The following is a 15,095-nucleotide window of genomic DNA, read 5'->3' on the forward strand; positions in this document are numbered from 1 at the left end:
ATGTACTTAGATATATACTTTCTCAAGGGAGTTTGGAAAAGGAAAAAAGAAGTAGAACCTGATATAACTAGTTTGCTTTCTATATGTTGAGACATGTCTAGAAAGTAGAGTTCTAATGAGCTAAAACAGTTCTTCTCTCTGAATCTCCATCTTCCCATCAACCTCAAAGGATGCTTTAACTAGGCCATAATGACAGAGAGATAAGCAAGTACTAATATCCACCATATTTACTATTTCGTTGTGGTTTCATATTTATCTGCAGTAGAGCCTGAGAAAAATCAAAGCCTAGAATTTTCAGATTGAATGAATCTACCTCAATCTGATTATGAATGTTAAAAGAAAAACTTTTGACAAATTAAATTTAACTTAGTTTCTTTGAGGAAAAAAAGATTTATAAATTAGGCAGTACTCAGAAACAGAAGATGTTCAGAGAGCTCTGCTCCCTAATGTGGACAATGAGTATTTATAGACAGAAAACAAAAGTAAAGTACAGAGATATCTTGATTGGTTACAGCTAGGCATTTGCCTTATTCGGACATGGTCTGATAACTTGGCAGTCCGTGATTGCTGAAGCTTGGCTGCTTGGCTGAGACCTGATAATCTATTACAACAAATATACTCCTAAATTAGATTTCAGTTTGTTTACATATTAAGTTAGGCTGCAGATCATTACATAGGGCTCAAGTTACAGAGATGGCCTCAGGACAAATTTAATTTAACAGGAACTACCACTCACTAAGGAAAAAGTATGGTATAGACTCAGGAATAAAAAGTGGGAATCTAGAATCTTAAAGTTGTGGCATTTACAGGCTTACTGTGCAACCTTATGAAGGTCTATGCAAATGTTATGAGACAACAATCTTTTCTGAAGAGTACTGAAGTGATTTGGACATGGGGGAGATAGAAGAGGAATAGCCTGAGAGCCTGTAACGGGGTCTAAAATATTTTGGTTCAAAGATTTGTCACCATAAACAAAACAAAATTGCCACTTGACTAACATGTTTTTATAGGTGTAGATATCCTACACCAAAACTCAATAGGTTTGGAGTGCTCAAACTCTGCAGATTACAAAGGATGTTATAATGTTCTAGGGAGATAACCTATATGCCCTTGGAATATCCTGCCTGATAAAACTGTCTGACAGAGGTAGGATAGGATATCCTATATCCCTATAAAACCAGCATAGTAAGGTGTGTTGGGGATCCCCAAGACAACCCACAGTTTCAGTGATTTTCTTGAAGGACTCACAGAACTCAGAAAAGCTGTTATATTCATGTTATGGTTTATTACAAGAAAAGGTTACAGATTAAAATCAGCAAAGACAAAAAATACACTGAGTAGAGTCCAGGAGAGACCAAGCACAAACTTCCAGTTATGCTCTTTCAGAGGAATCATACAGAGTACTTAATGCTCCCAGCAACAATGTGTGACAACAGGATGAAGTATTGCTAACCAGGAAAGCTCACCCAAGTTTTGGTGTTCAGGGTTTTTATGGGGGTCAGTCACATAGATATAGAATGTTTATATGACTGACCTTAACTACTCTGCCTCTAGTATACCCAGAGCTCAAACTGATAAGGCATGGCCCAGAGCCTCCAAGTGAACAGAACCAGGCATTCACCATAAATCACACTGTTAGCATAAAATATCTGGTGTGACCCTTGGCCCCAGGTATACAGACAGTTTTATCAGGCAGGATATTCCAAGGGCTTATAGATTATCTCCCTATAACATTATAATATTCTTTGTAATGTGCAGGGTCTGAGCACCCCAAAGCTGTTGAGTTAACTTTTTACTACACTGTATAGTAACGAAAAATTTCTTTGTTCCCATGTCTCACATTTCATAGACATTTTACCTGCTACTGCCAACTTAAGTGACTCAGGTGTTGTTCTGTTGATTTATCTCCTGCTAAGCAACCGTTAATGACTTACCAGTTAGTTCTCAAGGGAAAAGGTCCATACCTCTTTGGGTAGCCTTAAATGTTCATTATCTGAGGGCAGGGTTCCTGGATTTCAAGTACCAGGTCAAGTTCCCAGTCTATGGAAGTACTAAGTACAGACTGAATATCCCTTACCCAAAATGCTCGGGACCAGAAGCATTTTGGATTTTGGATATTTTCAGATTTTGGACTATTTGAAGAATACATATCTGTTGAACATCTCTAATCCAAAAAATCTGAAATCAAAAATGCTCCAATGAGCATTTCTTTTGAGTGTCATGTCAGTGCCCCAAAAGTTGGATTTTAGAGCATTTCAGATTTTAGATTTTGGGATTAGAGATGCTCAACCTGTACATTTGTTTTGAAAGAATAAATAATGAATGAACCCTTCACTAAAATTAATTCTTATATCTTTGCTAACATAAGTCTCTCATTCTATCTCTGCCAACAAGTTGAATTTTTAAACTACACTTCCAGGTTAGGTCAAATTCCACTCCTGTCATAAAGCCTCCTAAAGCCTTCACAGTAGGAACTGATGTTTTATCTTCTGTGTTCTCATAATTTAATTTATTTCTGAGATGCACTTACCATAATCCACCTTGCATTATAGTTGATTGTGAGTGTAGCTTTTTACCAAACTAGATGTTGGCTTTTAAAGACAGAGACCTTGACTCACCCATCTTTACAGTACCTAGAATTCCTACCCTAATGTGTTGCTTTAGGTTATTAAACAAAATTGAATATGCAATTACTTAATCATAATTTCTGCAAGGTCATATTACCAGGCTAAAATGGAGCCAAAGAAAATGTAACTAATGTCTACAGATTTCTAATTGTTGAACTCTGTCTGAATTTCAGAATACTGGTATTATAAGCTTTCAAATTAGAGTAAATGAAAAGTAGATTAGACCAAGCACACAAGAACACAGTGTACAGAACAGCTGTACTGTGTCCTCAATGGGATAAGCTAAATTATAATTATAGATATGTTTCATCTTTCCTGCCTGTGTACTCTTTAGAAGATGCTCTCAGCTTCAGTGCTTGGGGATTTATTTGTCACTATAAGTCTGAAATCAGTTTGATTAGTTTTGCTGATCTCAATCATCTCAAAATATCTGAAATCTACCTTAAAAGTGAAAACTGTCAAGAATGTTAGTGGCAGTACCTCAATTTGTGTACACATTAGGATGCTAAAGTTTAACACATGAAGCAGGACTAGAGACACCCCCCTTTACACTTATATAGAAGTGGTTGAGGTTGTAAATGGGTCACAGAAATTAAGAGCCAAAAAGTTAATTTCAAATAAATATTCTCTTGGTTATAAGGAGAACCTCTTTGCTTATTCTTACAAATTCTTATCTTTTTGTGTCATTTTTCTCTCCTCTTCTGTTTTTCTTTATATGTTCTCAGATTTTATCATCCTTACCTTCTGCATAATCTGGGTTTATTAAAAATATTTTTAGTAAGCATCCACCATGTGTATAGCACTTTTCTATGAATGGAAAACACAACCACCAAGAGGTTTATTTAAACTTAATAAAATTTCATAAAGCTAGCACTTGGTGTTGTACTAGGAACACTGTTATTTTCTTTAACTATAAAAATAAGTAAGATAGAGTTTCTACTGTATAGCTACAGAGAACAACCTTCGAACTATGCTTTTTTATGGTTATAACAGGGCAATGTGTAAAGGGCTATGGAAACACAATTGGGAAAGAAGTTAGTTTTCCAAGGGAAAATAAAATCTTCAGAATTGAGGTAATAAGGGAATTCAAAGAAGAAAATGTGGAGTAACGGCATGTTTAGGGAATAGTGCACAGTGTTTACCACAGTAGATTAGCATCCAATAATCTTTCTCACCAGCTCAGTTAGAAAGGATACAGCTTAATAAGGAGCTTTTGAGCATATTTTTAAAAATATCATTATACATTAAATATGGTTGAGAAGGTAAAATGAATAATACACAGTTAATGTTTTCCTCATACACACATAGATAAAACTCTCAATTTTGAAGAGTACCGCTGTTGGTAACACACCTCTCTATTTACAGGAGAATGTTGAAGGAGGAGACTGCGGTCGTTGCAAATCCGGCTTCTTCAATTTGCAAGAGGATAATTGGAAAGGCTGTGATGAGTGTTTCTGTTCAGGCGTTTCAAGTAGATGTCAGAGCTCCTACTGGACCTATGGCAGTGTAAGCAACCACTGTTTCGTTCTGTGTGCTGCTTCATGGGCCTTCTTTGTTGCTGCTATTATATGAAATTTTTAAAAACCTTCATTCTCCTAGTGAACGTTTACATAAAGTTATCATGTAGAAGTGATGGCAGGTTCCTCAAATGCTATTTGTGTGTTTATGGGCAAAGCCTTTGAGGTTTTATTTGTACCAGTGTGTAGACTGGAACCTCCTAGAAGTAGACACTAGCATTTTCAGTGTCCATGATTAGTATGTGAAACAATAATGGATTTAATGTGGTTTCAACCCAAAGGGCACATGATTTAATAGAAAAAAATATGAGATTGTGATATGAAGAATTGCATTTTCCATTCACCAATAGCTTTTGTATACAAGTTAACAAAGACTCTTATCATTTACATACATAATACATATTAACCCCCAGGGTTTAGTTACTATTTGATACTCCCTGGGCTCTTTCTTTGTTAAAGGGGAAACTCAATTTGAACTTTACCTTCATTTTAAGTTGATTTGAAAAATTCTAAATTATTATCTCAACTAGGTTAGTAGTAACTGGGATTTTCTGCCTTTAACATAAACATGTTTACCTTTTTATCTCCACTGCCCACACTCCCCACTGCCTCTTCAACTCTGCAGAGAGCAATTTTGTCTCCCTATAAAAGAGATGTGAGAGGAAAATGGGACCTTCAGGGAACTTCAGATACACCCTTTGTGGCTGGACTTAAGAGTGCAGAGTGGTAGGAAGCAGGGTGGACAGAGAGAAACCTAGAGGGGGAATGAGAAACTAGGGCTTATAGGGTTGAGTATGCTAAGAAGTTGGGATATTCTACTTGGAGAATCTTTGAAGGATTTTAAGCAGAAGAGTGACATGATCAGAGTTGTGTTTTACAAAGACTGATATTTCAATAAACTATCTCCCAAACTGCTTCCTTTCAACTTTAACCAGTTAACTAATCCTGAGCTCAATAATGTAAAATATTTTTCTCTGCCTGTATTGCTTTTCAGTCAAGTCTGAAATATTACGGGTAGTTTCTGATTGTACTCTCATGTCTAAATTTGAATCTATGTGCATACTTTATCAAGTGTATTGCTTTTGAAGCAGCCTTCAAAGAATCAACCACAAACAGACATTAAGTCTAACTTCTTCATTCTGTTTATAGAGTCCCATCCCACCCTCAAGACCGCTTATTGATACATCAAAGTTTCATAGCCAGCCAAAGGGCAGAGCTGGTACTCAAGCTTTGGTCTTCAGAAAGTAGGTCCACTGAATCTCATTCATCTGTCTTAGAATGCCTGATGGGTGATGTTGGAAAAGGAAGCAGAAGCAGGAATATATTACTTATTGTCTAGCAAGCCAGTAAGTTTTTACTTGGCCTCTATTTCTCCTTTGACCAAGGCAATCTCAGTGATTTCATAGCTTTTGGATAAGCAGAATCAAATAATCTCCACATGAAGAAATTTTAAAAATATCTCAGCCACATATTGTCACCATTACCATTCTTCTCCCCATTAGCCACAACACCAAGCAGCTCACACATGTCTGGTAGCTGGCAGCTGGTAGCTGGCACCCTAAAACCTCAGTAACCAGTTCTGTCCTGACCAGGTAGGATGGTTTAAATTAGAAATGTAGCTGTATGCCTGACCTTGGCTGGAGTGTGAAGATGTAGAAACAAATCATTATGCATTCCTTTATTCCTTCTTTAAGGTTCCTTCTGTTTCTGGGCCAGGGAACTGGGCTGTGGGTGCTCACAGCACTTATGACCCTGTTTGAAGAAATACATACAGTATTATGAGGTGTTGTCATAGCAACAGGCTGGTGGATTCAAATGTCCTGAAGCCTCAAAGTCGAAATTTTAAAAAGTAGGAGGGGAAGAAATATTGGTTGAAAAGCCACCTTTCAGGTGCTTGCATATTTCATTTCTTTTTTTCCCTCTGCTTTACAAATACATATGTAACCGTTGTTGAAATATTTCTTCCGTAAGTAAAAAGAAATTACTAGTGGAATGAAAAATAGGAAATTCAAAGTCCAACTATTTGATAAACTGTATGATATAACCATTGTGTGACTTTGAATGAATTTCTATTTTTAATAAAGTGGTATTTGGAACCATAATTTTTTTTAAAAAAGCATAGAATCAATAAAAAGAGATTATTATATAGTACCATCGAAACTGCTGGAAACATCAAGAAAAAAATGAACAATGGGAGCCTATGTGAGCACTTATAATTTTAATAATATTCACAGCTCTCATGTTTTTTCCTAAATGTTTATGGTTTAGTTTTGTTTTAATTTCCAAAAATGAACAATATAAGGAATATGAAAAAGAAAAGAAACTGATAAGGTTTTTTTTTTTCCCCTAATTAAAATGATTGTGTTTATTCTCTAAGATCCAAGACATGAGTGGCTGGTATCTGACGGACATCTCTGGTCGCATTCAAGTGGCTCCTCATCAGGACGACTTAGACGCACCCCAGCAGATCAGCATCAGCAACGCGGAAGCCCGGCGAGCGCTGCCGCACAGCTACTACTGGAGCGCGCCAGCTCCCTACCTGGGAAACAAGGTAAGTCCACGCAGTGCTTTGCCCACCGCTCTACTTTAACTGGCAGATCATGAGAATAGGTTTTATGTATTAATAGTATTTCTTTAAAGAGAGAGGAAATCAAATACATACTGTATTGTATTCCCAGATCCAGCTAAATCAGATGGAGTTGAGCATCTCTCCCCATGTTGCACAGAACATTAATGGGCCATGGGGTCCCTGGCACAGGACTTCATATAGTTGGTAAAGACTGTATAATGTAAACTTTTTGAATGAATGAAGCCTCTGGGATATTTGCCTAAAACAAATTATAGGTATTGGAAGAAACTATGTTGTGTTTATGTGAAAATAGCTGTTTTCTAGAGTTGTCTGGGGTAGGATACTTAAGTTTTCCTCATTTGTTGCTGTTTGATTTCAAAACAGATACTCAAGAGATTTACTTTTTCTTCTACCTGGTATGAATGTTAATTGGAAAAAGAAATGTATTACATGACTAATTGAATGCTTCCCACCAGGCTTATGTAAACAACATATTTCCTGGAGCTCAGACAGAGATACCCTAAAAGTGCCAGACTGGAAGCACTCATTTGTTTTAAAGCCCACACGTATATAAAAACATACACAGATAAACAAAGGTAGTAGCTTTAGAAATGCAGATACTTTTTTTTCCTGTTATGGATTAACTGTATCAAGATAGGTGTCCTGGTGTTTAGAATTTATTTTATTTTGCCTAATACTTTGTTGGAAACAAAATTGGGTGGCTTAATTCTAAATATGAATACTTGCTTGTTCTCTGAGAGTTAATATCTTGTCAGCTGATAGTTAAATTACCTTATCACATCAGAAACTGTGGTGAAAAAATCCCTTACTGATTTGATGCTATTTAAGACTAGCATCTTATAGGTTTTCACCTATAAGAATATACTGCTATTTATGAAGAAATCCTCATTGATGAAACAAATAAAAGTATATTTATAGTTGCAGTTCTCTTGCATGGCATGGAAGTACTGAAATAGAAAAACTTAGTAGTTCATATGCTACTCAGTAAATGGGAACTGGTGGTTTTTGCTGATTGAAAAATTTCCGCTCATGGCCAGTTTCTTATTTTTAACAGGCTTCTAAGTGCTATTACAAAAAATGTGTAAATGAATACAACACATTTTCAATGAACATGTATTTTAAGAGATAGCGTATGTTGCATAAAATTCAATAGCAGTAATAAAAATCTAATTAAACTTTTATTTGCAAGGTCCTTTATGGGAAGAAGTCATTTTATCCTATTCTATTTAGGAATCTCCTCTATTCCCAACAAGAATAAAATAGCACATAAGGCTTGAATTTCTATTGCTTAAAATTGCCAAAAATATATATTTTACACACACACACACACACACACACACACACACACACAGTCAATTTGTTTTTTACTTCTCCAAGATCTTTGGGTCAAAACTGGATGAGTTTCAGAGGTCTTATTTTTTATATGATAGTAAAATTTAGTTAAAAATAACTTATAATAGAAATATTCTTTGCCATATTTTCCATCATTTCTTCTTTGCTCATATGCTTTTTCTTTCTGTTGGCTGAAAATCAAACTGACAGAAGGAATGCAAGCAAATGGGATATTAAATAGCATCAGAGCAAAGAATTTGGACATCCTGTTCATAGTTGTTTGTTCCCAAAGATAACTTCCCTTATCCTGGTTGAACTGTTTCTTATAACCACCCACAATGAAGCACTTCATATTCCCCTACAGATCATTTTCACATCAAAAAGCTGTGCTTGCCTGTGCTCCACTTTCCATTCAGCAAACAAAATAATGGTAACAGGGTGTGCAAATTGTTTGAATATGGAAGACATTTTTTAATGTAACGTGGAAGCCCTAAGTGGTTTACTGTCAGGCATCTCAGTATGAATGAAACAATTTGCCTTTATAACTGAACCATATAAATTTTTGATACTACAATAATACTGCGAGCTCTCAGAAATTACCATAGTACATCTTTACTGTCATGTCACATCACGTAAATTATAGTCATGATGACATGCTTAGCTTGGTTGATTTAATATCTAGCTAAGGAAATGGAAAATTGTAGGGCCTTGTTTGTAAATTCAATAAAGCTACTTTTCTAAATAGTTGAGGCTAAATTTTTTTTTTACCAGTAATTGCTGTTCAAATCAGAGCCATTGCCAGAAACTGACAGAAATAGTATATCAAGATACTAGTGCATCTGCTTAAATACTGTATTCCATTTACACTCATGGGCCAGGAGGCTGTGGGGACATAATTCCTCCTCTGTTTTTTTAGTGTTAATTCCTAAATGTAAAAAATATTTGTGAGATGCTATTAGCTTTTCTTAAATATTTATATACCAATTTTTAAATATTTTCCAAGTTGCTTGATTATAAGACTCCTTGTAACAGAAGGGAGATACTCTGTGCATATTCTCTTAGAATGGAGATGCCACATGCCGCTCTTCTTTTTTTAGGAGCCTAATCCCAGATAATAAAAGTGCTCCCACATGGGACATGCTTTGCTAGCGCAAAAGTCTGCCTGATAGTAATAAAACTCAAGAATACCAACCAGTTTAGCAAATGAGTACTTTTGATCCCATGAAATATTTTTACATTTTTACTCTTTGTAATAATGAAGTATAAGTTAGCAATTATGAGTGTATGTGTGGATAATGGGAGAGACCTAGGAAAACTTAACTCTTTTTTTATGCTCCCTACTTAAAAGTCTCCCACAATCTCAACTATGAATTAATTCTTCAATAGTAATCTTGAAATATTTTTTTCTCATATGTGAGTGAATATTTGGCACAATTGGCACAATCAAGTGTTAATTTTCCTGCCTCATTCTAGATAGTCAAAGAGAATTAAGTCAGGCACCCACAGGGCTATACCAGACTCATTTCATTTTCAAAATGTTTGGCAAATGTTAATGCTTGGTTTTAGGGAATTTGTTTAAGCAACCAGGCAGGAGTGGTAAGAGCTAGAGGACAAAGAATCCTGCTGGTTTGCCACAGGCTACAGCTATTCAGAAACAGTTTGGGAATTTCAGAGTTGGGATAATTTACTGCTTTAGTAAACTAAGTGCTACTGGAACATTGAAATAGTCATTTACTTAAGGTTACCCTAGCGGTCTGAAATAGTGCAGCTTCCAAAAACAATTCTCTTTGCATCTGTGAAGTTCTTAGGCTGGCTCGGCTTATCTACTGTTCCTGCATTACCATTAAGGTTTGAATTCTGTCTCTGAACATTATTAAATTAATATGTGATTTGTTATTTATCCCAAAAATGCTTATTTTTTACAGAATCATGCTGTCTTTCTGTTTTCTGGCTTAGTGAAGCTTTTAAATTGTTTCATGTAGTTGCCAAGAATACCTATAGCCTAGCTTAAGATGCACATTATGAGAGTCTGCTGACATAATAGCATCTGGCTTCTAAAAGAAATCTCTGGTAAACTCCTTTGCTGTACTTGCCAGACTTTCAGTTTTACCTCCCAGATCCCAAATTAAAGCTGTGGATTTCAAGAACGAGATTGATGTTTGAGATTATATAGGACAGGGTAGTTCTTGTCACATAAAAAGAGCTCAACAAACCCTTTGTGATTGATCCTACGTTCTTAACACAAATAAGCAAAAATTTTAAAAAGTCATTTTGATTATGTTGCTCAGAAATGACCCTTGTGTTGGAATTTGTGTGTAAGTTAAAAGATTATTTCAATCTTGCTAAAACAAGTCAAAACTCACTAACAAGTATGATCCACTCTCTGTTACCAGCATAATTTGTACTGGTGATTTTTTTGCTCCACATTCCTCAAAATTATTTAAAAGTAGAATTCAAAACCCTCTTCCTCATCCAGAACTCCCTTCAGTTTAAGTTTTGGATTAAATAGATTAATTAAGAAGATCAGTATGCAAGTGAAGAATGGCATGGCTGTAAAAGTAAATAGGATAGATCAACTGTGAATGACTTTTTATTCCGTAAATCAGATCCTATCAAGAATGATTTGGCAATAGAGTGGGACCAAGAAGAAGATTTTCTGCTTAAATAAACCATATGAATTGCTAAGGGTAAATGAGAAAATAAATATTAAAAAATGAAAAAAAAACAAGGATTCATTTAGTGCCTGTGGTTATGATAGAATCTACTATGCAAAATTAACTGACCTAGGAGGGCTGTAGGTCAAACATAGAAATCTCTTAGTCTTACATATTCTTGTCATAATATTATGTTGATATTTTTTCTAATTAAATTTGTAAAGCACTACTTCTAATATTGTAAATTATGATATAAAAAACATTTTAACATTCATTGCATTCTTCCGTTTAGAGTATAATTTTGTTTATAATTGATCAACTGAACAAGTGCTAGATAGGGAACATTCAATTGAATAACAATTTGTGGGAAAAATAAAGGAGTTTACTTAACAGTCATTTTACTATGTGTTGGTATGTGGTGTGGTTGACAACATCACTAACAGAATCTAGGGCTACATTGAAATGGAAAAAAGATCCTATTTACTGGTTAGGACAAAAGAGTTAATGGTTATATAGATTCTGCACAAAATATGTGTCGCCTAAAATATTCAGCTTACTTGTGAATTTTCTGTTTTCATCCATATTAAAATACATGACCAAAGTCATCAGCTAGTAAACCAAGGTATCCTAAGTAGGAAGAAATCAGAGCCAGTATTGAAATCCAATCATTTTTTCAATCAATTAAGTTTATTAACTCCTCTGAGACATTTCTCTTTGGAATAGGGATGCTGAAGCAGCTTATCCAAAAGAAAGCATAAGAAAGGAAACAACAAAGATATGAATTTATATAAATATAGATGAATGAGATAGAACACATATGTCACCAGTGAGGACACAAACCCAATGACTTGTTTGTAAAAGGATTACAAAGCTCTGGCAAGATTAATTAAGCAAAAAGAGGGTAAAGGCATGCATGAAACAATTTTAGGAATGTAAAAATGGTCATAACTAAAATTACTTCAAAAGATAAACAAATAAGGGAATATCAGAAAATAAACAAATTGGAGTGTATTATGAAAACCTATACTCAAGAAATTTGAATAAAATTTAGAAAAGTGAATAAATAAATTGCTAGAGAAATGTAACTTACTAAAATTGACTCGAGGGAAAAAAATCTAAAAAGTCATATAAAATTAAAATAATTTAATCAGTAGTCAAAAAAAAATCTTCCCATAAAAATAACACCTAGCCTATTTTGTTTACAATCAAAATTCAAACTTAAAAAAAAATTTCAATCTTATACAAGCTTTCCAGAGATTATAACAATGGGACCATTCCTCAAGTAATTTTACGTTGCTTGATACCTTGATATAAAATCTTAGCAAGAATATGGAAAAGGAAACTCCTATCCAAATTCACACATGAAGATGATGCAAATATCCTAAGCAAAACATTAACAATCTGAATCCATTGATTTATAAAACTAGTAAGACTGAATTGGCCAAGCTGATTCTATCATCAGTGTTCAAGGTTGGTTTAACATTAGAAAATTAGTTTAATTGACCATATTGACTGATTAGAAGAGAGAAAAAAACCTATTATCTCAATAGATGCAGAAGAAGACATGGATAAAGTTAAATAACCATTCATGATGTTTGAAGCATTTCCCAAACTGGAATTAGAAAAGCACTTTAACTGATGAAGGGTGTCTAAATAAAAACCAATAGCAAATATCTTATTTTATATAAAATGTTGAAAGAATTCTTTAAGATCACTAACATGAAACAACTCTATCACCACTCATTTGTATTTGTTTGAGTTTGTTTGAGTTTACAAAGCAGGTAATCATAGCATCTGTAAGTGACAGTGTTATTTCTTCCTTTCCAGTCCCTGTATCTTTTATTTCTTATCTTACTATACTGTCCAGATCTTCTAGTACCAAGGAGTAAATCTGTATGAAAGCAAAGAGCCAAGCATAATCATAGGAAATCCTAAAGGAAAGCTGGAGATGTGGTTTTAATCAAATCTTACCTGATATAAAGACTTAAGTCTTATATTAAAAGGTATAATGATTAAGACAAAGTGCTGTTAGTGTGAAAAACAAACCAATGGAACTGAAAAATAGCCCATAAACATCCCATGCATATATGGATATTTGATTTTTAACAAAATAAGTATTGTAGATCAATGACAACAGGAAAGGCCATACAGTAAATGGTTCTTATACCATTGATTATCTAGAGAAAAGAATAACAATTTCTGCATCCCTACCTCACATCATATATAAAAATAAATTCCAGTTGAAACAAAGACTAAAATTTTTAAAAATCATACTAAAAAAGCTTTATAAAGACAATCCATTTGATTACTGCTTCTGACCATGTTTGAATAACAATATCTAGATTTACCCACCTACCTTAAACAACGAGAGAACTTGAGGGGAAAAAATGTGAAACATCAGTTTTTAGACACTGGACAATGAATAGCATAAAACTGTGACCCATGAGAAAAGATGATTGCCTGGGGGCAGTTTCCACGGTGACATGTATTAGTATATTGAGGGAAAACCCAAACCAAGCATGGTCTTGCCATGTTGAAAAACAGAGATTGGAATTCAGGGAGGGGGAGGCCAGGCCAAGGCAGCTAGAATTTGTAGCACAGAATATAAGGGAAGAGGAAGCTTCAGAGAGAGAGAGAGAGAGGAGAGAGTGAGCTGCAGATTTGTGTAGAGAGAAATAGAGTATTGAGCTACAATGCATGAGGGAAAAATACCTAAAGCTGATAGAAAAACCACCAAAAACTAGTAAGAGAAACAATTCCTGAAGCTGACCCAAGGCTGGTAATATTAATAGTTTATTTTCCCACCACCCCAAGTGGAATGCCTTCATAATGGAGAGGACATCAGGTAAATTATTCAGAGGGTATTGTCTTAATACAGGGGCTAAACTAGCCCAGACCACAGGCTACTCTAGGTTCGCTGTAACAAATCTTAAAATTAAGCCTTAAGGGAAGCCAATTTATTCTAAATAAGTTAATTGCGTGCCAAAACAAAGTCTACTATTACTTAATTACAACAAAATCCAAAACTCAACAATGTAAAATTCATCAAGTCTGGTATTGAATCAGTAATTACCAGGTCCATAAACAAGCAGAGTATATGAACCATCCCAGGAGGAAAATCAATCTAAGGAAACAGACCCCAAAATGACAAGAAAATCATGCCAAGGTACATCAGAATCAAGTTATTAAAAAGACAAAGAAGAAATCATAAAAGCAGTCAGGGAAAAAAATTACACATGTCCAGTGGAACAAAGATAAGAAAGATAGGAGATTCTTATTCAGACACTGCTTGATGAATGTTGATGTCTCCCCAAATTTATATGTTGGCACCTAATACCTAATGTGACAGTATTAGGAGGTGGAACTATTTGGGAAATGATTAAGTCATGAATGCAGAGCCCTTATAAGAGATTAGTACCTTTATAGAAGAGGTTAAGGAAACTGCATTGCCCCTTCCTCTGTGTGAGGATCCAGCAAGAAGGCACTATTTGGAAGTAGAGAGCAAGTCTTCACCAAACATCAAATTTGCTGGTGCCTTGATCTTGGTCTTCCCAGCCTGCAGCACTGTGAGCACTAAATTTCTATTGCTTATAAATTACCCAGTCTGGCATTTTGTCACAGCAGCCTGAACAGCCTAAGACACTATGCAAGCCAGAATAAAATACAGAGATATTTTAAAGTTTTGGGAAAAAACACCAAAAGCAAGCAAACAAACAAATACTATCAGCCTAGGATTCTTTACCAGGCAAAAATATCTTTCAAAAATGAAGGCAAAATAAAGACTTTTTCAGAGAAATAGAAGCTGAGAGAATTTATCGCAGACTGATCTACACTAGAAGAAATGTAAAAAGTTCTTCAGGCAAAAGGAAAATGATACCGGATGGAAATTTGTTCCTAAAAAAAGAAATTAAGAGTATCAAAAAAGGTAAATAGCAATGCTTTCTCCACTGGAGGTAGCTAACACAGGACCTCAGGCCAGTCATCTCTTTAGCCGTAGGGCCTAACACAATGGTGATTGAATGAATAACTAAACACAAAAACATAAAATAGAACTTCAAGTACTCCTTGTATAAAATTTTCTCTCTGAAGTTGCAAAAAAGACTGTGACATAAGGAGAACAGAAAAACGGCTTTCTTCTCCAACTCCATTCCTGATCTCAAAAATAAAGAAAGAAAACCAGCATCTATTTGAAAGTGTTTCAATCAACTCTTAATGTAAAAGTTTACAGTTTTTCTATATGCAGTAACTTTTTACACTCCTGTTCCATGTGCAGCTCAGTGGAAAACTATTAGGAACCAGTGGATTGTTGGTTCTGGCGCATTAGCTCAAGTCCATGTGTGGCAACCCCCAATATGCTGACCTTTTCCATTTGCAA

At 35.0% G+C, this 15,095-nt stretch overlaps 1 protein-coding gene across 1 annotated transcript in view; it reads left to right on the forward strand.

Annotated features, from left to right (window-relative positions):
• LAMA2 (laminin subunit alpha 2) overlaps positions 1-15,095 on the forward strand; it is a 554,924-nt gene that overhangs the window by 248,917 nt on the left and 290,912 nt on the right. Inside the window, exons 11-12 of the mRNA XM_045544336.1 lie at positions 3,993-4,133; positions 6,522-6,695. Of these exons, the coding sequence (XP_045400292.1) occupies positions 3,993-4,133; positions 6,522-6,695 (315 nt within the window). The remainder of the gene's footprint in view (positions 1-3,992; positions 4,134-6,521; positions 6,696-15,095) is intronic.

This window comes from Lemur catta, chromosome 2 (assembly GCF_020740605.2).
Source record: "Lemur catta isolate mLemCat1 chromosome 2, mLemCat1.pri, whole genome shotgun sequence".
NCBI lineage: Eukaryota > Metazoa > Chordata > Mammalia > Primates > Lemuridae > Lemur > Lemur catta.